This window comes from Asterias rubens, chromosome 1 (genome assembly GCF_902459465.1).
Source record: "Asterias rubens chromosome 1, eAstRub1.3, whole genome shotgun sequence".
NCBI classification, from domain to species: Eukaryota; Metazoa; Echinodermata; class Asteroidea; order Forcipulatida; family Asteriidae; genus Asterias; species Asterias rubens.
Window position 1 is genome coordinate 10,957,411 of NC_047062.1, and position 27,249 is coordinate 10,984,659.

General features: G+C 39.7%; 2 protein-coding genes across 6 annotated transcripts; one reads left to right on the plus strand and one right to left on the minus strand.

Annotated features, from left to right (window-relative positions):
* The first annotated feature begins 1,830 nt into the window (after positions 1–1,830).
* On the plus strand, positions 1,831–10,116 carry LOC117295405 (papilin-like). The gene is made up of 7 exons (XM_033778049.1): positions 1,831–2,007; positions 3,136–4,935; positions 5,581–5,650; positions 6,272–6,327; positions 7,223–7,311; positions 8,086–8,139; positions 8,726–10,116. The coding sequence occupies exons 1-7, from the start codon at positions 1,956–1,958 to the stop codon at positions 8,762–8,764; spliced, it is 2,160 nt and encodes a 719-aa protein (XP_033633940.1). The 5' UTR covers positions 1,831–1,955; the 3' UTR covers positions 8,765–10,116.
* A 1,807-nt stretch (positions 10,117–11,923) lies between these two features.
* On the minus strand, positions 11,924–26,535 carry LOC117295313 (branched-chain-amino-acid aminotransferase-like protein 2). 5 transcript variants are annotated; one of them, XM_033777913.1, is made up of 3 exons: positions 26,433–26,535; positions 25,022–25,690; positions 11,924–12,458 (listed from the first exon to the last, which is right to left on the minus strand). In XM_033777913.1, exons 2-3 carry the CDS (start codon positions 25,688–25,690, stop codon positions 12,225–12,227), a joined length of 903 nt encoding a protein of 300 aa, XP_033633804.1. In that variant the 5' UTR covers positions 26,433–26,535; the 3' UTR covers positions 11,924–12,224. The 5 variants fall into 5 exon arrangements, with proteins under 5 accessions (XP_033633804.1, XP_033633779.1, XP_033633787.1 ...); XM_033777921.1 differs by lacking the exon at positions 11,924–12,458 and adding an exon at positions 13,041–13,127 and having other exon boundaries at positions 23,290–25,690; XM_033777888.1 differs by lacking the exons at positions 25,022–25,690; positions 26,433–26,535 and adding an exon at positions 23,290–24,806 and having other exon boundaries at positions 11,924–13,127.
* Between the last annotated feature and the right edge of the window lie 714 nt (positions 26,536–27,249).

Here is a 27,249-nt window from a genome sequence, read left to right on the forward strand (position 1 = left end):
CGGGACCGAAACAACACTCAAGTCAAGTGCACGATAGACCAGCCACTCCTATACCAGAGTGCACACTTCAATGCGGCATATAAATGCTTGTTTGTGTAAAATGGATCAGGCAAACAAGTCCAGCAAAACTGTAGCATCAAGGTCAACACTTGATGGTATGGATCAGGTTCGGGCCCAGTTGGATCTGAACAAATATGTTAATGCAACCTCAAAATTTTCTGAACGTTTGGTGAAGACTTTAAATTTTAATTGCAATAAAAAGTTAATACTTGGTACAGCAGCCTTGGTGTAAGTAGGTAATGCATTTTGAGAAACCTTCACTTTCACTGAAGGAACATCCGCTCTAGATGTTCGACTGTTTCTCAAAAACGCTACCATCTTTTTAAAGACACTGGACACTATTGGTAATTGTCAAAGACAAGTCTTTCACTTGGTGTATCTCACAAACGCATAAAATAACAAACATGTGACAATTTGGGCTCAATTGGTCGTCGAAGTTGCAAGATAACAATGAAAGAAAAAACACCTTATAGTGTCACACGAAGTTGTGTGCTTTCAGATGCTTTTATTTCGAGACCTCGAATTCAAATCTGAGGTTTCGAAATCAAATTCGAGGAAAATTACTTCTTTCTCGAAAACTACGTCACTTCAGAGGGAACTGTTTCTCACAATGTTTTATACCATCAACCTCTCCCCATTACTCGTTACCAAGAAAGGTTTTATGCAAATAAATATTTTGAGTAATTACCAATACTGCCACTGCCTTTAAAGCCATTATACACTTTCGGTAAACAGTATTGTGCAAGTCCCACACTTCGTGTATCACAACTTATATATAAAATAACAAACCTGTGAAAATTTAGGCTCAATCGGTCATCGGAGTCGGGAGAAAATAACGGGAAAACCCACTCCTGTTTTCGCGCGTTTCGCCGTGTCATTACATGTGTTTATAATAAATCCGTAATTCTCGCTATCGAGAATTGATATTGTTTTAATGTTTTCTCAAAAAGTAAAGCATTTCATGGAACAATATTTCAAGAGAAGTCTTTCACCATTACCTTCTTTAAACCCTGTAAATTATTTGTAAATCCGTAAACTTTTTCTCCAGTCTTTTTTGTTTCCCAGGGCGAACGTGGGTAATTCTCTGCACACGTTCGTCCTGGGAAAAAAAACACGCCACACACCGACCCGGGGAAGCTTAACGAACGCACCCCATATAATGGCTTTAAATGAAACTGCCAAGGGTTGGTGTTATGGTATACGTGGTTTAAACCCGCCGTGGTCTGGTTCTTGATAATTTACCTGGACTTCGTCTCGGTAAAATTATCAAGAACCAGGCCTCGTTGGGATTAAACCACTAGTTGAAAACCTCTTCACCACACATTGATTCCCTTATTTATTCACACTTGGCATTTACATTGTTGTTTTGATGATCTCTTGACTGACAGTTTTCAGATGGAGGGAATAGTTCCACAATGCTCCATCTGTTGATATTTACTAATCATTGTAAATTTAACACGAGCCCACCAGTTCAAAGTCTACCTCGCCCTGTAATGTTTAACTAGAGCCAGAACTCTCTGTCCATTTTCATTTCAACAGTAACAAAATATGTACCAGCATATGTCACAGAAGCAGCCTCCATAAATATAATTTATGTCGCCATCAAAGAGCTACCTATACCGTTTATTGTGTGATACAATTTTGACGGCAACGATGTGAGAGTGTCAGTGTTGCATACTTTTTAACGAATGCAATCAAGTAAGGTTTTTTAGAGCGTAAAAGATCTTGGTAAAATAATTTCACTTTTAAATAGATATCACCTGAAAACATTGGGAAGCACTGCAGAACATGTAAAGAAACTGATGCGCCACAATCACAATTAGCTTAATACTTCCAGTTGTTTTGATACACCATATTCTCTGTTGACGTAATTAGCGTACTTTTGATGCTACAATATGGACCGCATGGCAGTAGTGCAAGCATTGCTTATTCTTGCAGTGTGCAGTGGTAAGTACACTCTCAAAACAGTGTCTAGATTTGTCAACACATTTCTCAGAATTTGTTTCACATATCTAAAACATGTTTAGATTCGTGTGTGTGTGTGTGTGTGTCTGAATCCTGAAAACCACTTGAGCAGGTGTAAAAATGACAAGCATGTTTATCAGTTAAACATGTTTTAAAAGTGGGTACGACATGTGTGTTTGAACTCTTTATAGACACTGCTTTTATATATAGGTGAGATTTGCGGTAGCACAAAATCTAGTAGTGTTCTGAAAAGAACCATGGTGGTTGACATATCAACGTTTCGTTCAGAAGGGTATCATAATTAATGGATACAAAAATATAAAAATGTTGATAATGTCATTTTGCTAGTAGTGTGCGTTGATTTCTGGATCATGATGTGGATAAATATTCTAACGCACTAAGTGGATCCTAATTTATACCCCGATCGGGGATCTTCTACCCTGACGGTATCTGTCGTCCCAAATCAAGGTTATTTTAAATGGTAACGATTTTACTTTCCAACTACCTGGGTGATATACTTGTGAAACGGATCTTTCACCAGGTATCGGTGGGGAAAAATAGTGGGGGCTAACAGGTTTATAGTTGGCATGTATTATAAGATTTGGCTTGGGGAAACTTATGCTTTAAAGTAAATCTGGGACAAAACGCCAATGTTTTTGTGACTTGCAGCAACATTAGGCGAGTTCTACATTTAAAAAAAATCGAATTAATCAAAGGGTTCGGGAAGAGTAAAATCGGTTAATGCCCAATTCATTTTAAGAATTTAATTTCTCAGACTTTCATAAACCAAATGAAAATATTACGTTCCTTTTTACTCAACCAGTAAATTATATAAGAATATGTACACGGAACATCAGAGAAAGTTAGTTTGTTTGTTTGTTTGTTTGTTTGTTTGTTTGTTTGTTTGTTTGTTTGTTTGTTTGTTTGTTTGTTTGTTTGTTTGTTTGTTTGTTTGTTTGTTTGTTTGTTTGTTTGTTTGTTGGTTTGTGTGTTTGTTTGTTTGTTTGTTTGTTTGTTTGTTTGTTTGTTTGTTTGCTTAACATGCCAAACTTTTGCACTGCGACGGCACAAACTGTTGTCCTTTTTCATATATTTTGTTTCATATTCTAGGAGCATCTTCAGTACACACAGGTCAATGTCCGGCCATTGATGATGACGTCTTTCAAACTAATAAAGGAAGTTGCCTTAATGCATGTGAGTCCGATTCAAGCTGTGATGAGGGATATCAGAAGTGCTGCTATAATGGTTGCGGCAAGGAGTGCCTTGATGTAAGGCTGAGAACAGGCAGAGAGGCTCAAGGAGCTTGCCCGCTTTTAAAGCACGACACCATCGGAGTCTGTCTGGACGAATGCTCTCCCTCCGACGATCAGTGCGAAGATGGAAAGATGTGTTGCGGGAATGGGTGTGGTCATGTCTGTACCACGCCCGTAGCTGATGAACCAACACCCGAGAAACAGGGCAAGTGCCCCGTATTGGACGTCGTCCGAGAGGGTATTGATACCTGCTCTGTAGAGTGTACAGCTGACAGTGACTGTAAGAGTACACAGAAATGTTGCAGTATCGGATGCGGTAGTGTTTGTGTGAATCCTGTCAAATCTAAGACGGGTTCATGCCCAAATTTAGACGTGTTGGGAGATAGTAAGACTGGAGATTGCTTGGCAAACTGTACTTCTGATGAGGAATGTCCAGGTGAGCAACGGTGTTGTAGTATTGGATGCAGTGCTATCTGCATGGCTCCCATCAAGCCGAACCCAAGAGAGTGCCCTGAAACAGTAGAGGGTAACCCTTGTGATGAGAACTGCTCAACCGATGGGGACTGTACGGGTGTGGAGATATGCTGTGATACTGGATGCGGCCATGTCTGCGTGGATCCTGCTCGACCTAAACCTGGGCAATGTCCACAGATATTGAAGAATACATCGTTTGGGATATGTACTGAAGACTGTAGCTCGGATGTTGATTGCACAGGGGAGCTGAAATGCTGCAGTAACAATTGTGGCAACGTTTGCACTCGTCCCGACGAGCAGCCGAAACCAGGAAACTGCCCTGAGATATTACATGATACGATGGGTATTTGTTCTGAGGAGTGTAGCTCCGATGCGAATTGCACCCGGGATCTTAAGTGCTGTAGTAATGGTTGTGGCCATGTTTGCATGCGTCCTGAAGAGCAGCCGAAACCAGGAAACTGCCCCGAGATACCAGATGACACGATGGGTATTTGCACCGAGGAGTGCAGCTCTGATGCAAATTGCACCCATGAGCTGAAATGCTGCAGCAACGGTTGTGGGCACGTTTGCATGCGTCCTGAAGAGCAGCCGAAACCAGGAAACTGCCCCGAGATATTACATGACACGATGGGTATTTGCTCCGAGGAGTGTAGCTCCGATGCGAATTGCTCCGGGGAGCTGAAATGCTGTAGTAACGGTTGTGGCCATGTTTGCATGCGTCCTGGTGAGCAGCCGAAACCAGGAAACTGCCCCGAGATACCAGATGACACGATGATGGGTGTTTGCACCGAGGAGTGCAGCTCTGATGCAAATTGCACCAGGGAGCTGAAATGCTGCAGTAACGGTTGTGGCCACGCCTGTAAGGAACCCTTATGGTACGGTTGCCCAGATATCCCGACGGACTTAATGGGTATATGTATCGACAAGTGTGATTCAGACATCGAATGTGTTGGGAACCAGATGTGTTGCAGTAATGGCTGTGGCCATGACTGCATAACCCCTGTGCTGAAAACCAAACCAGATCGAAGTGGCCAGTGTCCAATAGTAGGTGAAGACACTGTTGGTATCTGCGTAGATCAGTGTCACTCTGACAGGGACTGCTCTGATGTGTCACAGAGGTGCTGCAGTACGGGATGCGGTCATGTTTGTATGGATACCGTGATTGAGACAACACACAACTCCGGTGAGTACTGTTGTGAAATAGAAGGCTTTCCTGACTTTTGGTGTAAATCGAACTCGACTTTCAATATCAATCAAAGAAATGTTCATATAACTCGGATTTTAACACTAACCTTGCACTGATGTGTTTTAAGCACTGTGTATAGACGGTGGGACCTATGTTTACATTCAAACCGCCCTCTGTTGACAAAACACTGTATACGTCATGTTTCGCCGGGAAAAAAGACGCGTATGTCATGGTAAGATTGCATACACTTTCTAGCTGTCTGCCAAAACACAAAGGTTTTGCCCGGCGGTATGCGCGCGAATCATGTTATGATTCTCGAGTGACGTAAGAGATCACACCGTCTATACCTATAGTACTTTCCCGAGTTCTGTGAAAAAAACAAATCCACGGGCAATTTGCTTGTTGGTATTTGAACCCACGACCTTTGCATCGCTAGGGCAGATTACTAGAGGCAGTTCGAATCTCTGACAGCAGTTACCACAACGATTTTAACAGATGTTTGTTTTTGCATCGGGTAAAGAATATCATTTGTTTTTACCCTTACACCGATGGGTAGCACTTTTCTCAGAACTTGTCCTTCCACATTCTGTACATTATTTTGTTTAGTTCCATGTTGTTACTTTTCCTGTCATTTTAATTTAGGATGCAGACTTGGTGAGAACTTCTACATCGATGGAGAGGCTGTTTCCACATCAGACGACTGCAACACGTGGTACGGCTACGTTTTGTGAATTCAGTTGATTGTCTTATTTAGATTCTCTTGATCCGAACTAATCAATGAAAAATTAGTATTTTAGTTTGAAATACCTCCTGAATAAATTAAATTTTGCTTGTTTAAGTTTGAGCTAATTTTAGGTTTTGTTTCTGTTGGTTTTTCCCCTCTTTATTTTAGAGAAGCTGAAAAATAGTTTCACTTATATGCTTAGTGCACACATTATACGAAATACAGCAGACCATCCCAGGTCCGACCCTCCGTTAATGAGGAGGCATCTTTTGTTTGTAGCAGACTTTTATTTTATTTCTTGCAGGGTTCTGAGGTTTCCAATCATAATAATAATAACTGTCTAAACATTATTTTACTAGGCGCTTAATGGTTGTTTCTTAATGCGCCATTGTCTGTATACTGAATAATAATTATCAAATCTTATAATGAAAACACGAACTACACTCAAACACGAACTACACTCCTTGTTCCAATACTCGGTGTTCCCTCTCCCTATATATCTTTGTACAAAACGTTTTACACAAAATTATGTACTCCTGGGGGAACTCCCTCAGTTCAGAGTTTTAAATTTGATAAAAAAACTCCTTGAACTGTTTAATGTATTTTCAGCATTTGTTCTTCGGGAGAGGTTGTCTGCAGGATAAGTGGAAACTGCAAAGGAATAGGTATGTTACAAGTCGTCACTATCCAACCTAGATGCTCAAACAATCATCCATTATTAAATGTAAACTATTCATTGTGTATTTGTTAGAATATATAAGTACTCCATCCGGGAACCGGAGTGGGGCGTTCGGGCATAATAAAGGTTCCGGGTGGTTTTCCACAAAGAATAAGGACTAATTCTTTGTCCTAACTTAGGACTAGCCATGCGTTTTTTATATCTCCTATAGGACTAGTCCTAAGTTGGGACTTTGCGAAATCGACCCCAAGTGTGCCAGGAGACTCTGTCTCAAATAATGCAAACTTATGACAGCGCCAATTTTCGAAACATCCTCCTTCAGCCCCCTTTCTAGTTCCTTGTGGGGGCAGAATCTCTAGCGGACCGACTTCCCTGGGACACCAGCATTGGGCAACGTTGTCTCACTTTGCATATTGAGTTACAGATTTACGAGCATGGTTCTCGAATGTAATAACGTAGGTCGTGGGTTCAAATCCCACCCGAGTCAAACTACAAGTGTTTCGTGTCCCCCAGGTCTCAGGAATACACTGTACTCTAACAACACCCGGATCATAGTTGACCCGAATTCTTGGTCCCGGGGGCCTGATGATTATCTGGGTCAGGCTGTCCCCTAAAATGGTTAAACATGGTATTTTAACACAGACTCTGCTTCTTTGCCCCATTTCTGGGTCATCTCGACAAAGGAATTCGAGTCAGATTGACCCACAAATGAGTCAAGCCGCACGGGATCCTGGTCGGGGTTAATTCTGAATCGGAAGTTTAAGCTTGTGTGTATACTGTACTTATAACACATAGGGGGATCCAGAGCAGTCATCAAAATAATCATTAGCGATAGATTTGTTACCTTACTGTTTCCAAAACCTGTTTGTTTTTACTTTCAGGGACATTTTCAGTGTCAATGAAGGCACCGGTAGTGTGTGGTGTAGCTGGAATCATAATTAGCCTCTTACTCGTGGCTGTGCTCGTAAAGGTAAGAACAATTTGTGCAAAACGTAGGACATTTTGTAAAGACTGGTTTCAGATAGGACGACTTGGCAGCGATTTTATAATAACATTTAACATTAAGTGTGCCATGTCTGTGAAAGATTTCTTCCCACTGTGCAAAAACAAGAAAACTTATTTCAAACACACAAAGACAACCATAGGCAAAAGAGCATTGATTTCCGAAACTGATAGGTTTTGAGATTTCTTTTAACTTGAGAACAAAGTATCTGCTTGGGAGGCTGATCAATATAAATGGCCAATCATGTAGAAATCAATGATCATCCCAGGAGTGTAGATGGAACGTGAGATGTTGAGGAGCAACTATAGATTGCAGCAGTTATTTTTTGTCATCTTTTACGCCTGTGCGGCACCATAATGTAGCCCGAGCCCTAAATGTAGCCCGGACCTAAATGTAGCCCCAAACATGTACCTAGATGTTTGGGGCTACATGTAGGTCCGAGCTACATCAAGGTACATGTTTGGGGCTACATTTAGGTACGGGCTACATTTAGGTACATGTTTGGGGCTACATTTAGGTCCGGGCTACATTTAGGGCATGTTTGGGCTACATTTAGGTCCGGGCTACATTTAGGGTTTGGGCTACATTATGGTGCCGCACATACGCCCATTACATTACTTTAGAAACCATTTTGAATAATACGTAGACACTAACCCTGATTTCCCACAATGGAAAAAACAACATGGCGTGTTGATCTTTTATGTTAGTTGAATTAAAAACTACCTTTCTTCCGTTTTGTAGTGTTACGTAATGCGGTTGGTATCCACCAAGAAGCCATACAAGATGATTTACGAGGTAACAAATCGTTTTCTTTTTCTCAATTTGATTGCATACAATAAGCAATTAATTTAGAATCAGGATCAACAGTATGCGTTTTTTTAAGCTGTACATTTTTTCTACAAAATATGCTAACACACATCGGTGTTTGGGTAAATAAAATAAAAAGTATTCTTTATGCAAATTTATTAGCATCTATTATATACAAAATAACTGTTCGAAACCAATTCAACATGCCAGTTGCATGCTAGTGCTAGATTTCCGCGTCTTCATGCGTTGAAGTATAGAACGTCCTTATAGCGACACACATAGAAACATTCGTAGCCGTAGCTGTAGCCGCCAATTCACGAATCTTGTTCGAATCTATATAGGGGACTTTGGGACGCTAGGTGGCAGCAGACTTATAGTGTTCCCTGACATTTCCACATTCTCAGAACTATGCTTATTAAAGGCAGTGGACAATATTGGTAATTACTCAAATTAATTACTATCGTAAAACCTTTCTTGATTACGTGTAATAGGGAGAGGTTGATAACAGTGTGATACACGGCTCCCTCTGAAGTGGCGTATAGTTTCTCATTGTGTTTTCTTCCCCTCTTTAAAGGTGCAAGAGTTTGAACCTGTTCCCAGACACGTACTGTGAAACGGTGTGCGGAGTCGAAATGATTGCGGGAGGATCGACGCAATGTGACGGCGTATGTGATGATCATAACGCACACAACCCCACGACAACGTTTTTTTAGCCAGTTTGGTAGGAGATTCTGGTGAATTAACTGTGTACACACTTTTTCTGATAGCGCCCTCTATTGAATCATCCTCCTTCAGGCCATTTTTATTTCCCATACGGGGACAGAATCTCAGGGGATTCGATTTTCCTAAGGGACACAAGCATATAAATGTCGGAGTACGGAGCCTACCCGCTTGCACACCTCAATGTATGTGTTGGAGAACTAAGCTGTCTGTCTTAACCATTGTTTCCTCCAGACGTCGGGAAAACGGAAATGACAAAAATAAGGAGGCTTCACAAAGATGTACTTTTATTACTTTCACCTGTTATTGAGGAACTATGGGCTAGAATTAGGTAAAGTGCTTGCACTAAAGACATGCACTGAAATTATTTGGAAATTACAAATTTTCTTGTTAATTGATATTCGTTTTATGTACAAAATCATTGCCACACAATGTGAGAGAATGGTGTTGCGTTTATTGAATTAATGTTTATTTCCTAGCGATTTCAGTTCATTTCTTTAATATTGTTTCCACAATTTTACAATAAAATTGTACAATAATAGCACGCAAACAGTAGCAATATAAAGGTTATAGCAATACCAAGGTGGAAACAAAGTAGATAGTAAAAATAATGGCAAACATTATTTACATGCATGTGGACGGAGGCCCTCAAAAAGCATTGCTTGTCGTGTAAGAAGGACCTCAGGAAAATACAAAAACGTCAGAGAACAGTTTTATTGTTTACAATACTAATTGAATAAGGGCAAAACAACATCGCCTACATGCCACAGTTCAAGTCAACATCGCCTACATGCCACAGTTCAAGTCAACATAGCCTACATGACACAGTTCAAGTCAAACCCAAAAGGCACTTAGATATCACTCCTAATAAATCATCGTTCTCGCGCTGATAGTGCTACACGGGGTGTATAGTATACATTTAGAAAAACGTATCCTAATTGGATGTTTTATACGTTTACAAAAATCTGGCACTAAGTATTTGTGGACCAAGGTCCTAGCTTTTTAATTTGTGCGAAATCAATCCTCAGCTGTTCCGCATGAGTGAGCACTAGCTAATTACTAATATCAAGTCAATTCAAATCAATTCAATATACATTTATTTACACAAAACATTTCCACAATATTATAGTAATACATACAGGTATATATAAATGATAGAAAGAAAATAAACTGGCGGAAAACGCGTGGAGGCAAGGCCCAAAATAAGCCAGGTAGCTTGTAGCGGCTTGCCTTTACATAACAAAATAGATAAACTAAATGTAAATGCTTAGGACAAAACACAGACGAAACAGACAGACAGACAGACAGACAGACAAACAGACAGACAGACGGACAGACATACATGCATACGAACGAACTACTGGAGTAAATGACAATGACAAAGTAAGCAAAAACTACAATGAGAATATAGGTATAGAAACTATGTCACATACTGGGAAATAAGGAACTTTTTATAAGAAATTTTGAACCTAGCCACAGAGGATGAGGTTTGGATAGTCTGGTCAACCGAATTCCAAATTTTAATTGGCTTGCGCACAAAAGTGAAAGGGTTAAAACCGAATCAAAGTCCGTAGTGGGGAAGGTGAGGTATGTGCTTTGTTTCTCACAATAATTTGAAACACCCTGTATTTCAGAAATTCTATTCATCGAGTTTGTTTACTAACTGGTTGAAGGTTTTTGAGAATGTTTACTTCCGTTGTTAAAATTCCGTTTAAGTTCGGAATTGTTTATCTTTGTTTACAGATCTTATGGGCGCCCTCGCCTAGAGGTCAAAATGACGTTGACTGTTGGCCAGTAAAAACCCGTGGGTTTCTCTTTGATCTCTATTGTATAATAGATGGATTGAAATAGACGCCATTGGCCGCCATCGTTGATGATACGTGTGGGTCAATGACGTCATGTGCATTCCATTTATAGAGATCAACGCGTTTTCCGTTTTTCCATCACCGGTTAACCTAAAGAAGGTAGATGATTGTATGATGATTGTATGACGTCAAAGATCAAAGAAGGCAGATGATTTTATGACGTCAATGCATAAAACTAATACAATACGCCTCTCTTAATATTTTTGCATGAGGTACGTCACAATGCTAACTCAAAACGAGGCGATGGACGCAGCCACTGCAAGTGATGGGAAACGTGCGCCCATAGCCTCATTTTGGGTAGGAATTATGACGTCATGCATAAGTTTTAATAATAATAATAATAATAGTAATCATAATAATAATACAAATAATAATAATAATAATAATAATAATAATAATAATAATAATAATAATAATAATAACAATAATAATAATAATAATAATAATAATAATAATAATAATAATAATAATAATAATAATAATAATATAATAAATAATAATAATAATAATAATAATAATAATAATAATATAATAATAATATAATAATAATAATAATAATAATAATAATAACTAATAATAAATAATAATAATAATAATAATAATAATAATAATAATAATAATAATAATAATAATAATAATAATAATAATAATAATAATAATAATAATAATAATATAATAATAATAATAATAATAATAATAATAATAATAATAATAATAATATAATAATAATAATAATAATAATAATAATAATATAATAATAATAATAATAATAATAATAATAATAATAATAATAATAATAATAATAATAATAATAATAATAATAATAATAATAATAATAATAATAATAAAAATAATAATAATAATAATGCATTTTTGTAATGCGCCATCTATCTAATGTACAAGACCCTATTCCGAGGCGCAGAACAAAAAACAATACATATACAACAAAAAGAAATGTAGAACATAATAAAAAAAAATGATACAATGAATAATCTACTGTCAAGACATGTAACGAGCTAAGTGTATTTTAAATCAATGAGTTTTCAGCAAGAGAGGCGTGTAGGTACAACTAATACATAAAACGCGTGTTTTGCTTACACAGTAAATTAAGGCCGAGTCACACTGGCAGCAATAACGAAAACGAAAACGATCACGACGCAACAAGAACGCATTGGTTGAATGAGCATGTGCGTATTCTGCGTGGAGCAATTCAACCAATAGAATGCGTTCTCTTTGCGCCGTGATCGTTATCGCTGCAGTGTGAATCGGCCTTCTTATAAAGTTTGAAGAAGCTATTTGATCCAATTCTGTTTCATTTTAAACTAAACCTATTTAAACAGCTTTGTAACAGCTTATCTTCGAATCCTATTTTTTTTCTTCTTGCTTTTTCCTTTTAATTACATTGATTGGTACATGCACATCCAAGTAAAATGCTTTTGTACACAAACCAAATTCCCATTTTACACAGAAATGCACAATATCTTTTATTTAGAGATGCGCGTACAGTTTGCCAGTTAAGCGCTGAGCGTACATTTTGTTATAATAAGACATCGAGGCATCAGTGCAACGTAGGACATCGCCAGGCAACGAAGATCGGTCGGGCAAAGCTCTAGGCTTTCCAAAGGAGGAACTACCCATTGCCCTGCGATAAAAGCCCCACACTTCGTTTCCTTTAGGTAATAAATTAGAAGCTAACCACTGCCCGGCAGCACTTTCCCCGGCCTCCCACTGAAGACACTTCTCATCAAAGGGAAGACCAACCTCCTTAAAGAGGGCTGATAGGATGCCTTTGGGGTCAGAGAGGAGGTCATCTGCATCTATGATGATTGCCTTAGGATCGTGTACCTCTCTCACATGCTCCAGCAATTCGACCATTTCACGGAAGAAGAAACCTGGAGGAAACATTACAGGGGCAACCTCGTCAAGTTCAAACTCTTGCGGAGTCAAACTTTGGTACAATTTCTTCCAAGATGCGAAGACCTTCAGAGGATGACGAATTAGAAACACATGCCGGTAATTTTTCGGGAGAAACTCCAGTTTGTCTACGACAGTAAATGCCATGTCTTTGCAGAAGACCAACTTTTTGCCAGTGTAAGGATCGTCAAGTTGCTCCTTGACAAAACCAAATGTATATTCGGATGGGTCGCGCCCACCAGTGATTGTTGTTCTGTTTGCAGTTTCTTCGGTTAGAGCTGTTACTATGGCTTGATGAGTAGCATCCTGTACACCCTCGGGCCCGAACCAGTGAGCGTTGATATAAGGCTCGAAGAGTACTATGGAATCCCCACTGACAAAACTCATGAGCTTTGTGAAGGCAGTGGAGACGGAACGAGGCACCGCCCACATCAGGAGCCGAACCTGTTCCGACGAATTGCCATTGAAGTCTGCCATCTGTAAACACAAATTTAAAGACAGTTTTGAATAATAATGTTAAAGATGCTATGTCAGAATTTTGGCCGATTTGACCCAAACATTTTGATGGGGGTCGAGAAAGTTACAAGCTTTCATTTAAGCAAATGCTCGAAAAGTCCGCCAGTTATTAGTAGCAGTGAAATAAAGTGCTCAAAATTAGTTTTTGTCGGGATCCCGACAATATATCACGTGACCAATTCTTATGTGTTTTATAAAAAATGTTTTAAACTTTTGTCGTTTGTAAACTTTTTTTCGTTAGAGCGGTGATACTCTTTGAAATATCATTCACTCAAAAAAATCTATATTTTAATGTTTTGGGCCAAAAAATCTGCATCTTTAATCAAGTTCAACCAAACCTTGATGGTAGGGTCACAGATTATGTGCGCTTGTTTATGTGGCATGTGCCTTGTTGGTATTACCAAAGTATAAAAATAGTCGATATGAAATAAAATTAAACAAGGGAAAACAACACGATCAGAACGAGTTTTTTTTTCTTTCTGAAATATTGCAGATGAGGCGTCAATGTCATTTAATTTTATCCAGTGGAAATTGGGTAAAGAAACCATACCCCTTTGCAAATTGTCGAAGAGCCTTCTCTATTGGCCTTGAAGCCTATCCGATACCTAATTTTATTAAAAATGATAATTTAACTCAAATATTTTTTCAATCTACGATCGGACATTCTTTAAGGCAATGGACACCTTTGACAATTGCCGAAGACCAGAGTCTTCTCACTTGGTGTATCTCAACATTATGCATAAATGCCAACCCTGTGAAAATTTGAACTAAATTGATCGACAAAGTTGCATGAGTATGGTCAATAAAAAAACAAATCCCTTGTCACAAAAATTCGAGATCTTAGCTGAGGTATCGATTTCAATCAATAATTATATCTAAGTGAAAAAGAAGGCTACTTCTTTCTCAAAATCACGTACTTCGAATGAGCCGTTTATCACGATGTTTTACAGTATAAACAGCTCTCCATTGCTCGTTATCAAGTAAGTTTTCATGCTGACAATATTTTGTTTCAGGAAAGGGAGGCTCACGTGGTGACGTGTCTGGGTTTTTTTCCTGGTTCGAGGACGAACGTGGGGTAATTGTGTGCCCACGTTCGTCCTGGAAAAAATGAAATACGCCACATCGGGGTCGACCCAGGGAAGCTAAACGAATGCACCCTGTATTTACCAGAGCGCTAACACACGCACTAACGTTTTGAAGCCGTGTGGGCGCATCCATGTTTATGTACATGTACAAACCAATACAAAAGCTGGAAATTTTGTAAGGCAATTGTACAGCTATTTGCATGATAGTGCATTTGTTCTTTGTATATGTCATCGATCCAAAATATGCAGCAAATACGAGTCCACTGGTGTGAGATGAAATGAGCGGGTCGGCCGCGCTGTGCGTGAAAGGTAAACAACGTCTCGCACCAAGCCTACTTTGTCAGTTAAGTAGTCGTCTTTGAATGTCCGTCCTGTCTGTGAGACTGGACTGACCTCTCCACACTCGGTACCCCGCGAGTTTCGGGTAAAATCTTGTTTTCGTGACGACACACAACAACTAGTACGGTTTCTCATACTATTTTTGCCAATTTCTAGAGAACTATAGGCGATATTTCGCTTTAGAGAGAGTATGAGGCCTACTCTCTCTAAAGCGAAATATCGCCTTGTGTTGTCGCCATATACTTGTGCATTATAACAGTGGGATAACAGTGCGCTATTGCGTTATCTCGAGTATTTATTGCGTCATACCGCTGTATTTATTGCGTCCTATCCCCGTATTTTATTGCGTTCTATCGCCATTTTGTTTTCATTATATAATGGCGATCACAATATACAAGTACAACGAAAACCCATGAATAAAATAAGGAAACCAACACAAATGACGAAGTACGCAAACCAACACAAATGGCGAAGTACGCAAACGTATACGCAATGGTAGACAAAAACCATAAGTTATCTCAAACTTCAAGACAAACTTCAAGTCACGATTGATGTGTGACGAGCGGTTTGGAACCAAGACTAGCCTCAGCCCAGTAGGTATGTTAAGCTGTCTGGTTCACATAAAAAGATTCCGGTTTTGACAGCACATAACACGCAGACAGTGTAATACAACAATGATACAAAACGGTAGGCTAAGTATGCATAGTCGGTTGTTCGTAGGAAGTGGGTATAGGTTTTCACATTGGTGAAGATCCCTGAATGGAAAGTGTGTATGCAAGCAAGAGGAGCTGAATCAAGGAAAGGCTCAGTAATAAACACATCTGATTGACAATATGAAGTAACTCAAAGGCAATAAGTATTTACAAAGCATAAACCTTCGTTCCACTTCTACAAAAATCAAGTAGCACACCGATGTATTACGGTACTTCTACTAAAACATCAGAAATAACACATTTTGACCAAACTCTGCCAAGTTAAATTATGGTATGAAAAGAGACAAACTAATTGAGTACTAGGAAATATTATTCTTAAATGTGATAAAATAATGGATTGTTGTTTTACCTGTAAAGTAGAGACGAAGAGAATTTACAATGGTGTTGGTTCGTCTTAGATGCAGAGAATAATGACGGAGGGTCGCCGTTGGGGGTTGCTCTAAAAAAAACTCAACCCTAGACTGGGCCCCTGTCTTTATCCGCAAGGATAAAGGCTAAAGACAGGTACCAGGTATTCAGATCCAGTGATTCCATTGGATACAATGATAGCATTGGATTAATGCAGTGACTGAAAGCTACCGTAGCTGGGTATGTACGAGCCTCGAGGAACGACGTCAGACGTTCAGGCTAATAATTATTCGCATAAAACCTCACTTGGTGACGAGAAATGGGGAGAGGTTGATAATATAAAACATTGTGAGAAACGGCTCCCTCTGAAGTGACGTAGTTCTCGAGAAAGAAGTAATTTTCCACGACTTTGATTTCGAGACCTCAAGTTTAGTTTGAGGTCTCGAAATCAAGCATCTGAAAGCACACAACTTCGTGTGACAAGGGTGTTTTTTCTTTCATAGTTATCTCGCAACTCCGACGACCAATCGAGCTCAGTTTTTCACAGGTTTGTTATTTTATGCATGTGTTGAGATCCACCAACTTTGAAGGCTAGTCTTTGACAATTACCCAGGCTTGCAATAACTATTAGTGTCCACTGTCTTTAATTATGTTATTCGGCCGTAAAGCGACATTTTATGAATTCGGAATTGGGACATTCTTTGAACACGGGGCGGGGACGTCATGTGGTGTAGGTCGTGGGTCGAGGTTTTTTTTAGAACAACCCCGTCGTTAGTGGCGCCCGAAGATGTGAATATTCATTAAAATGGCAATCGGATGCATAAGGAAACAGTTTTTGTGGGGTTGTTACTTGATACCTGTCACAAATGAAAGATTCGAATGAATGAAACAAATACATGTTTTGATTGATTGCCCTAGCCTCTGAAAACTGTTTTAATGCCGAAACGTTGGAGGATGCCGAAAAATGGCTAACCTTTAACAGGTAAGAAAGAGCTTGGTTTTTGTTAAACATTACTGACACGTTCCTATTATTGAAATTTTAGCTTAACTAAACTAATTATATATAAAAGGTAGGTTAAAGTAAATTTTATGTTATTATCTACTGGTAAGGCCCTATCCCTACTCCTTCAAATTCTTTTTCAAATCTCAAACACACAAACTTCATCAACACAAAGACTGGTAATCCGTGTACAGTGACAATCTAAGCTTGTGTATATTTTCAAAGGCACTGGACACAATTGGTAATTACTCAAAGTAATGTTTACATAGAAACTTTCTTGGTAACAAGCAATGGAGAGCTGTTGATAGTGTAAAACATAGTGAGAAACGGCTCTCTCTGAAGTCACGTAGTTTTCGAGAAAGAAGTAATTTTCCACGAACCTAATATCGAGACCAAGATTTAGACTTTGAGGTCCCGAAATCAAGCATCCTGAAAGCACACAATTTCGTATGACAATGGTGTTTTTCGTCCATTAATATCTCGCAACGACCAATTGAGTTTAACAAAACTCACAGGTTTGTCTTTTTATGCGTATGTTGAGATACACCAGAAGACTGGTCTTTGACAATTACCACTAGTGTCCAGTGTAAACTGCTCACAAAAAGTAATGAAACTTTTTTCAATCCGGTATATTTGTTATTATTTAATACTCTGTTTGTATATGGTATATATCAATGCAAAGCTGAACTGTTGCTATACTTGGCTACACGAATAACAATGAAGCAAACTCACAAATCAAAATGTGCCAAAATTACCGTTTTCTGTGTTAAATGGCCAATAGGTAATTGTCTCATTCTCATTAACGTGGTCAAGTCCAGCAACATGTAATCATTGCAATTGTGGTATCATTTTAAAGAGGAACAGTTCAGCTTTGCATTGATATATACCATATACAAAGAGAGTAGTAAATAATAACAAATATACTGGATTGAAAAAAGTTTCCTTACTTTTTGTGAGCAGTTTACTTTATACACGTCTAGGCTTATCAAGTTTTTTTCCAAACGAATAACCACAAATTAACAGTTTGATAAATATTATTAGAAGCTTTGCATGTGGATAAACAACAAATTAACTAAAAAACAACAGCAAACTTATACGGGCACTAACCATGTATAAATCTCTTTTCACCACAACCACCACTAGCCGAGCAGAGTATACTGTTCCAACTGTTGAAATCACACCCCGGCTCTATTTGAGACCAATCCTTCCCACAAACGATATTTAAACAAGGTTGTACCCGCAATATTGCTTATTATTTATATTTTTCCTGTTTGAATGTCTAGTTGGATTTAATTGCACATTAGAATCCCATCAGAGCATGTCGTACCCGCAAGTTTGCTTATTACTTATATTTTTCCTGTTTGAATGTCTAGTTGGATTTGATTGCACGTTAGAATCCCATCAGAGCATGTCGTGGTGTCTAACTCGGAAGTTGTTTATGACTTTCAAGTCATAGGGGCGGTTTAGATTGTTCACTGCCATACAAATAGTATGACCAAGGGCACTGCATCAACCGGGCCGATGACATTTACACCACATGGTTTTGTCATAGAAAAAAAATGTTGTTATATAGTCCATGGGCCAGACCAGATATTGGTACCACCTGAGGTGGCAAAAAATAAATGGTGCCAAATGCTTCGTAGGACCACCCTAAGTACAAAAACATGTGATAGCAACTCCAAATGAGTAGCTTAGTCTCTGTTTTTCTTAGTTTTGTGTTTTCCCATAGGGTTACATGTTAATTGCAGTAGGTCCCCTAAAATATTGTACTTTCCTTAGCACATGGGTTGGCATAAACTCATTTATGGCAATAAAATACCGACAGGCAGCTGGTATACAATCAAGCCAATGCCAGTAAGTGATTGTTTCTATAAAATTTAGTTTCCTGGGATGTGGTGGTGGTGGGGGGGGGGGGTGTTAAACAGTGATATGTCTTGCAAACTATTGCTATTGCTCTTGATGTATTTCATTTAAACTGATGCTCAATTTGGTTGATTCAAGGTGACTCTTTAATTAAAATGTACATTCTTAAACTATGAATAAGTGTTATTATAGGGATCAAAATAATGAGAGGTGGACTGAGCTCCTATTGACTGCCGAGCCCTGTTGCAAACGGTGTGCCAAAGTGTGAAGGCGGCTTTCTGGCGCCTAAAAACCAGATTGCTCTGTGCAGTTGGCACTCATTAACCTTGGATGGTAGTCAACCTAGGAGACAGCCACTGATTTCAAACTCGGGTTGGTGAAGCTCTCAGCCTTGGATGGAAGCGTAGGAGAAGGAGAACTCTGATTTCAAACCTTGATTGGTGGGGCTTGTTTACCATGGAATGCAACCCACCTTGGTGAAGCAAAACTCTTACTTCGAACCCGGGCAGTACTGGCCTGCTGATGTCTGTACGGTCACGGATCAAAATATTATGACCATTTCTCCCCACAGCGTGCAGTAAGTGTTAATAATACTATAATAATAACCCGTTTTTATACAGCGCTTTTCACACCCGGAGGGCGTCCCAAAGCGCTTCACATTATTACCCCTGGTCACTGGGCCTTAATTCACTCCTTAAACCATCTCAACTCCCTGGTAGGGAGTATGCAGCCTGTGCAACATTAATATGCGCTACTCGGCTAAATCAATCACAAGAACCATCTCTGCCCTCACAGGTACCCATTTACCCCTGGGTGGAGAGAAGCAATTATAGTTAAGTGTCTTGCTCAGGGACACAAGTGTCATGACCGGGATTCGAACCCACACTCTGCTGAACAGAAGCATCAGAGCTTGAATTCGGTGCTCTTATCCGCTCGGCCACGACACCCCACGACATGTTGTCATGTGGTTGACGTCAGCAGGAGAAGGGCGTCTGGCTGTGAACATTTGCTTCAATATTCAAACTGTGGATACAAATAGCCCCACCATCATCATTCATCATCATCATTCTGTTGATCCATGAAGGGGGACGTAGAGCCGCCCAACCAATGCGATCTGCTGCCGAATGCCACAGCTGCCCAGCCCGGGACTCGAAGTCTGCTTCCAGTTGGCCCACCAAGGTGCTGCGAGGTCGGCCTCTTGGCCTCTTCCAGGCTGGGCAGGGGCGGGATCCTTCACGAACTTCAACGCTCAGCCTGAGGGCCACATGGGCATGTGTATCTTCTGGGGGCCGTCTGACATGGCCTCCGAGATTGTTGCGTTGGTGATGGAATCAGACCACCGGACGCCAAGAATGCGTCGTTGACACCTGAGGCTGAAGGCTTGGAGCTTTCGTGTGTCATCAGCTCGGAGTGTCCATGCTCCTGAGCCATAGAGCAGGACGGGGAAGACACAGGTCGTAAATACACAGGTAGATAATGCCACACCGATTCCACAACTACCGCTCGCAAACTCCCATTGTATTCTCCCCGAATACACTGAATTTAATCTTGCGTACCAAATAATATGAAGCCCATTTGAAAGCATGACTCCCATATTGCTTTTTACAATGTAGTTATTGCTTAAAATTACTGTTTTCACCAGTGATGTTCACGTCGGTAACCATGAGGAGGTGCTCAAAGTGTGTTTTCCTGATACCTAATTACTGTATAGTCAGTTTATAAGCTGTTTGTGGTTTACGATCAAAGGTAATACCCAGAGAGAATATGGAAGACTCAACTGTAAATAGCTAAAACAGATCTTAGCCAACAGATTGGTTTGTTCACAGGGAACACACACAAAAGTTTAATGTTTGAAAGAATATGTAGCCATTTAACAAACTTGTGTGGTATATTAGCACATTTTATACATATCCAAACAGCGACCCCTGGAGGTTATATGTAATTAAATATGACGTAATTTTAAAAACCTATATCTAACCAATAATTTGACAAAGTTTTATCATTATACACCAAAGCATAGTGGTGTAATTGCGAACTGTGCAACCATATCCCTACCCTAGTGCTAAGGATTTGTGCAATTAGCTCATTGTGACTAGGCTTAAAGAGTGGCCATTTACTACCACTAAGCTACCACCCTGGGATTGCTATCACATCAATTTATTATCCCTAGACATATACCTTTCAAAAAAGTGTATTTAGATTTTGCCACCTCAGGTGGTACCAAAAAGTCAATGTTTGGCCTTTGGCCCATGGACTAATAACTCTCTAGTTGTATATAGGATTTGAGGCATTGCATGGTGAGGTATCAATGTTTATATAACACCCAAGCAGATCCTTGCCATTTGATTGGAGGATTGTCCGTCACGTGATAGCAAATAAAAGTACCATTGCACGCTGAGTCACTCGCCGTGCTTTTTCGTTCCATCCGAAAAGTACCATTGCACGCTGGCACGCTGCCAGCGTGCAATGGTACTTTTCGGATGGAACGAAAAAGCTGAGTAAAAACATCACTGCGTGCGCGTGTCTTTGGTAACGCAGCAGGTGTTACTGCAAGAAGGCATAGTAAAATTACTAGCATTCGGCTTCTACAGTTGAAATTGTTTGTTTTGAAAGTTGTATCTTTCAATCAAAATGACAAAGATCTACTTGGATGTTATATAAAACAAATAATGAATGTTTTTCATTCGTGCAATGGTGCAAATATGTTCATTCGTTGAAAGCTGGAATGTTCCATTCAACTCGGCTCCGCCTCGTTGAATAGAACATTCCCTCTTTCAACTCATGAACATATTCGCACCATTGCACTCATAAACATTCATTATGTGTATAATATTTGGTTTGCGGTATTACACCATGTGTGTATCTACTTGCCAGGTAGAGTTGTTCTTAGAGACGATGACTAGAGCAAGCTAGTCGAAACGTTGAGACCAATTCAGAACTGACTCAGCGGCAGTACAGTTAATTACGATCCTATAGCTAAATTTAAAGTAGTAGTCCAGTCTATTTTCTATACTATCCGCCCTGGTAACGGTTTAAAAGCAGGACAGTTCTTTTCAGAACTGAGAAGTCTCCCGAACCTCCGATTATCTACTCCACGGCAGTAGAATAAAGCAAGACGGTTCCCTAAGAACAACTCTACCTGGCAAGTAGATACACACATGGTGTTTTACCGCAAACCAAATTATTATACACATAATGAATGTTTATGAGTGCAATGGTGCGAATATGTTCATGAGTTGAAAGATGGAATGTTCTATTCAACGAGGCGGAGCCGAGTTAATTGGAACATTCCAGCTTTCAACGAATGAACATTTTCGCACCATTGCACGAATGAAAAACATTCATTATTTGTTTTATATAACATCCAAGTAGATCTTTGTCATTTTGATTGAAAGATACAACTTTCAAAACAAACAAAGCGTAGGCCTACAATTTTTAATTGTAGAAGCCGAATGCTAGTAATGTTACTAATATGCCTTGCAGTAACTGCTGCGTTACCAAAGACACGCGCACGCAGTGATGTTTTTACTCAGCTTTTTCGTTCCATCCGAAAAGTACCATTGCACGCTGGCAGCGTGCAATGGTACTTTTCGGATGGAACGAAAAAGCACGGTGAGTGACTCAGCGTGTATTGGTACTTTTATTTGCTATCACGTGACGGACAATCCTCCAATCAAATGGCAAGGATCTGCTTGGGTGTTATATAAACATCTGTAGTTGTACCTTTTGAATTTGATGATGTTAATTTGAATGCCCCGTTATGCAGTGGGTGAGCAGACAACGTAAGTCTGCGAACTATATAAGGTGTTTAAAATGTTGCTGTTTAAATATTGAGCAACACTTTGGTGATAGTGCTACTTTGGGAAAGTTGGGATCCTTATAATAATACCAGTCACCTGGCACCTTGCAAAATCAGCACCAACAAACTCGTCACCAAATCTGGACACCTCGAAAACTCAGCACCACAAACTCGGCACCTTAAAAACTCGGCACCTTACAAACTCGGCACCTTGCTAACTCGGCATCTTGCAAACTTGTAAGTTTAATAGAGACATATTGTGTGCTCAATCACCAGTGTGCACCGTCGCCACGCGTCCCCGCGGCCGCAAAAATCTAGATGCTCACCCAATACATCAAAAAATGGCACTACATTTCACCGACAAGGACCTAAATTCACATACCCGTATCAACGTTTCAAAAACTGACGCGAGAACAGCAAGTTTCCGGGGAAAAGTTTCCGACGAATTTTCTCAAAAGCTCGGAAGACTTGCGAAGACTTGTCAGCTAACATAACCAGTGGGTAGTGCCATTAACAGCATTAACATGTATATTAACTAATAGTTATTATAAGTTTGAACTAGTTTGCCTTGTGTGAGTACATTCGTCACTTTATTTAACTTCACTTGATCCTTCAATCCAGCGAACAGGTGATTGCTTGGTGCTTATAGTTTGTACGTCAAAACTAGGCTGGTGCCGAGTTGGTATAGTGCCGACTGTATTGGTGCCGAGTGAGTGCCGAATTTTCAAGTTGCCAAGTTTGCAGGATGCTGAGATTGTGGGTTTCGAATTTGCGAGATGCCGAAGTGTCCGGTCTGGTTTATATACTCTGTGCGTGACCTTAGACATTTTGACAACTGTGGCTGGTCCCTAAAAAGACATACCACCACCACAATAAACCTACATGTAGTTTCTATAGAGGGTGCGCCATTGAATCAGGAAAACCATATTATAAAACATGCGTGCTTTGCTTTTTAAGACTCATAACTATTCGTTACCTTCTTTTCTAGATGAATCATGGAAAGACTCGATCTTGTAAAAATCTGCGAGGCTGTTTCAATAAAAATGTTGTGAGCTAAATCTATCTTGGACAGTGTGAATAATGAGTACAGCCCGCATATTATGTTGGGTTCACTCATGCATCTATGCATCATAATCAAAAAGTCATAGGGCAATACTGGTCCCGCCTGCAGAAAAAAAAATGATTTTGAAAGGAAAAAAAAATATTTTGAAAGGAAACACATTATAGGGCCCTAACGCTTAGAAATGTACCAGTCACATTAACCGAGGCATGCATTGTATATTAAACCCACGCTTCTCTACAAAAATTGTTTTATGATGGTTTAGACAGAAACTCACAAAAATGTAATATTGATAAATCAGTTTGTACACTTATATTAAGCAGTAGTTATAAATAGTAAACTTGCGGGTACAACCGTGTATAAAATATAAGGGAGGAATGTTGGCTCCGAAAAGAGCCGGTTTTGGTCTCGACGTTTCGAACTGTATACTCTACTCGTCTTCATTGTGTAGGCCTACATTTGTTTGTACATGTTTGGTCAAACAGCTATTTGCAAGGTGTGTTGTTATAAACGATTAGAACGATTTTGATTGGGGATCCAAGGAGCAATGTTTGTCTGTCTGTCTGTCTGTCTGTCTGTCTGTCTGTCTGTCTGTCTGTCTGTCTGTCTGTCTGTTCTTTTTTCTTTTCTTTTTTTATATATTTTCTTGGTGTGTTCAGGAAACTGACGTATATACTAATGATGTTCGGCTAAAGCTGCATGTTGGCTGAGCATTGTGAATTGACAGACATTGCTATAAATATTATAGCTTGATAACTACCAAGTTTATTAAAGACGGTGACAAAGAAAGATTATGAGGTTCTTAAGATTTTACGGAGATTAATTGTGGTTACCCTTTGTTTAGTGTCATTCATTCACTGTTATGGTTTACGAAATGATCTCTCCACAAAGATAAACACGGTTTAAAGATAATGATAAGATAAAGCTTCCCTTAAAGTATTACTATAGCTGAGGTGCTGTACTTTTTTCTTTTTCTTTTGAAATTAGTAAAACAATGTCACACAAATAATTTTCTCCTCAGGAGATGACACCACTTTAGCATGTACTCAACGTATTGACGTGACTCTCCTGAAAACATTGCTCTTTGATTTAAAAAAAGAAAATGACAATCACAAATGAAGCTGAAACTTCTATAATATTACATAAAATTAATCGTCATCCATAGTGAGTAAAGGGATTTATGTTATGGCCAAAAACGTGATCTATGAAAAGCATTAAAAACCATTTTAAAGGGAAGGTATACATTAATTGGTAATCGCTCTAAAATAATGGCAATAAAAACCTGCGGTTAGAAGCCTATATGCATAAGTTTTTGATAGAAAAGGATGCTAGCTTTATATGCTTCTATACGTTTATGTATTAAAACAATCAAACGGTTCCCTAAACAAAGTTTGCCTTTAAAAAACATGTGTGCTAAGATGTGAGTTGTTCAGTTTGGCAGTAAACGCTGAGCGAAAACCTTTTCATAAAAAGGCATTGATGCATCAGTGCAACGGAGGACATCGTCAGGCAACGAAGACCGGTCGGGCAGATCTGCAGGTTTTCCGAATGAGGAGCTGTTGAACGCTCTGCTGTAATACCCCCATACTCGATTCCCTTTCAGTAGAAAATTAGAAGCCATCCACTGCTCGGCAGTCGCATCCCCGGCCTCCCACTGAAGACACTTCTCATCAAAGGGAAGACCAACCTCCTTAAAGAGGGCTGATAGGATGCCTTTGGGGTCAGAGAGGAGGTCATCTGCATCTATGATGATTGCCTTAGGATCGTGAACCTCTCTCACATGCTCCAGCAATTCGACCACTTCACGGAAGAAGAAACCTGGAGGAAACAGCACGGGGACAACTTTATCAAGTTCAAACTCGTGCGGAGTCAAACTCTGGTACAATTTCTTCCAAGATGCGAAGACTTTGAGAGGATGACGGATAAGAAACAAGTGACGGTAATCTTTCGGGAGAAACTCCAGTTTGTCTACGACAGTAAATGCCATGTCTTTGCAGAAGACCAACTTTTTGCCAGTGTGAGGAGCTTCAAGTTGCTCCTTGACAAAACCAAATGTAAAGTCTGAGACGTCACTTCCTCCCGTGTATGTTATCCTCCTGTCAGCTTCTTCTTTTAGAGCTGCTACTGTTGCTCGATGAGTAGCATCTTGTAGTCTCTCGGGCCCGAACCAGTGAGCGTTGATATAAGGCTCGAAGAGTACAGTTGAATCCTCACTGACATAACTCATTAGCTTAGTGAAGGCCGTGGAGACGGAACGAGGCACCGCCCACGTCATGAGCCGAACCTGTTCCGACGAATTGACATTGGAGTCTGCCATCTGTAATATAAATGAAATGCTTTGTTCCGAGATCATTTCGATCTCATCAGGGGGGGGGGGGGGGCGTTAGGAAGCGGAAGGTGCAGGACCCCCTTCCCATCCCTCGTTTAACCCCTCTTGGAAATCGACGTGTTTTACTCAATAATTCAACTAGTAAAAGAACGTTTGATAATTATTTATCTCAGAATCTAAAGTTAGCTCGGTTCATAGCGATTGAAATAGCAATCCAAATTTCGACACTATCACAAATTCGCAACGTTAAAATTCGTAAAATTTGAACCATGTCTAACTTCTGTGAATAATTCGCTACGAAAAATAGCCTTGTGACATCAAATTTGGCTTCGCATTTGCATTTGCATGAGCTATGAACCAAGGTTGCTTTTGAAAAGAAACTATTTCACGGTTTATACAAGATATTGTGAGCGTGTTTGTGTAACCATGACCAGACACAAAAAAAAACGTCTGATCTCAAAAACTCACCCCGGACCGAAGCAAACCAAAGTCGAGGACAACGAGTGGTTTACCAGATTCAGTACGTGACAAGAGTACAACTTTCCTAAAAACATTTTTTTTATTTTATCTAAATTACATAGGCCTATTATACTGGGAGTTAGTCTTGACGATTTCACTAATTCGCGGTATTTGCTATAGAAAATAGTAGTTGTTCAATACTTCAGCTGTATTTATTTTTCTTGTTAAATTCGTTATTATTGATACTAAGCCAACTGTGTGAGCCACCAACTTTGGTTGCAGTTTGGATGTTAACAAAACTACACGTAGTACGCCACCGCAGCAAACAACCGAACTCTCGGAAAATGCATACAACCAACAGCCAAAGTGTTACGGTTGTTTCTCACAACCCTCAACACACAACATGAATTACAAATACACACATCATGGAGGTGACTATTATTAGGCCGCCCACGAAACATTTGGAACTTTTTGAACTACTCACCTTTGAAAGAAATCGGTGACTTGACGTGAATGATACGTGCCCTCGAGGTAAATACAAACGCTGGAAGAAATAATAAGGGTGTGTTATTTTTGAGTGCTCAGTGAAATGAATATTAAACCTTTTGTAGTTGCCGCTTTGGGTCAAAGCACCAAGGTCAGATTCCTTTGCTTTACTAGTCTTGGCCCAAGACTAGCCAAGACTATGGTGGGCTTGATTCTGGATAGTGTACTACGCGCAGTTGTAAATCCCCAAAGCGCGCCCGCTACGGTATGATTTAGTTAACTGGCGTCGGAAATATTGACGCGCGATCATAAAAAGACACGGTTTTTAGGCCTCAGTCTTAGGATTGCGCGCAAGATTTCCGTCGCGCGACTATCGCGCGACCGACTATAAACTGGGCTTTAGATTTTCGTGAACACTTTTTTCCTATTTTCTTACGATTTTTCCTCCATGACAAACACGGAGCCGCCAATGCCGTGTAAACATAACATAAATGACCCCGGGGCTCAACTAATACATTAGGTTAATTGATTACAACGATCGCACGCTTGGTCTGTTGGAAAGCTGAAGCAGAAAACAATGAAAAAGTTAACACAGCGCTGCA

Bases quoted from the DNA above. Each gene is read 5' to 3' on its own strand.
- LOC117295405 (XM_033778049.1), top strand. From the start codon at position 1,956: ATGGACCGCATGGCAGTAGTGCAAGCATTGCTTATTCTTGCAGTGTGC. The intron at 5,651-6,271 runs GTACGGCTACGT...ATGTATTTTCAG, and splicing joins TCAGACGACTGCAACACGTG to CATTTGTTCTTCGGGAGAGG. The intron at 6,328-7,222 runs GTATGTTACAAG...TTTTACTTTCAG, and splicing joins TGGAAACTGCAAAGGAATAG to GGACATTTTCAGTGTCAATG.
- LOC117295313 (XM_033777888.1), bottom strand. From the start codon at position 23,535: ATGTGTTTCCTTTCAAAATATTTTTTTTTCCTTTCAAAATCATTTTTT. The intron at 13,128-23,289 runs GTAACGAATAGT...TTGTGTTTACAG, and splicing joins TGATTCATCTAGAAAAGAAG to ATGGCAGACTTCAATGGCAA.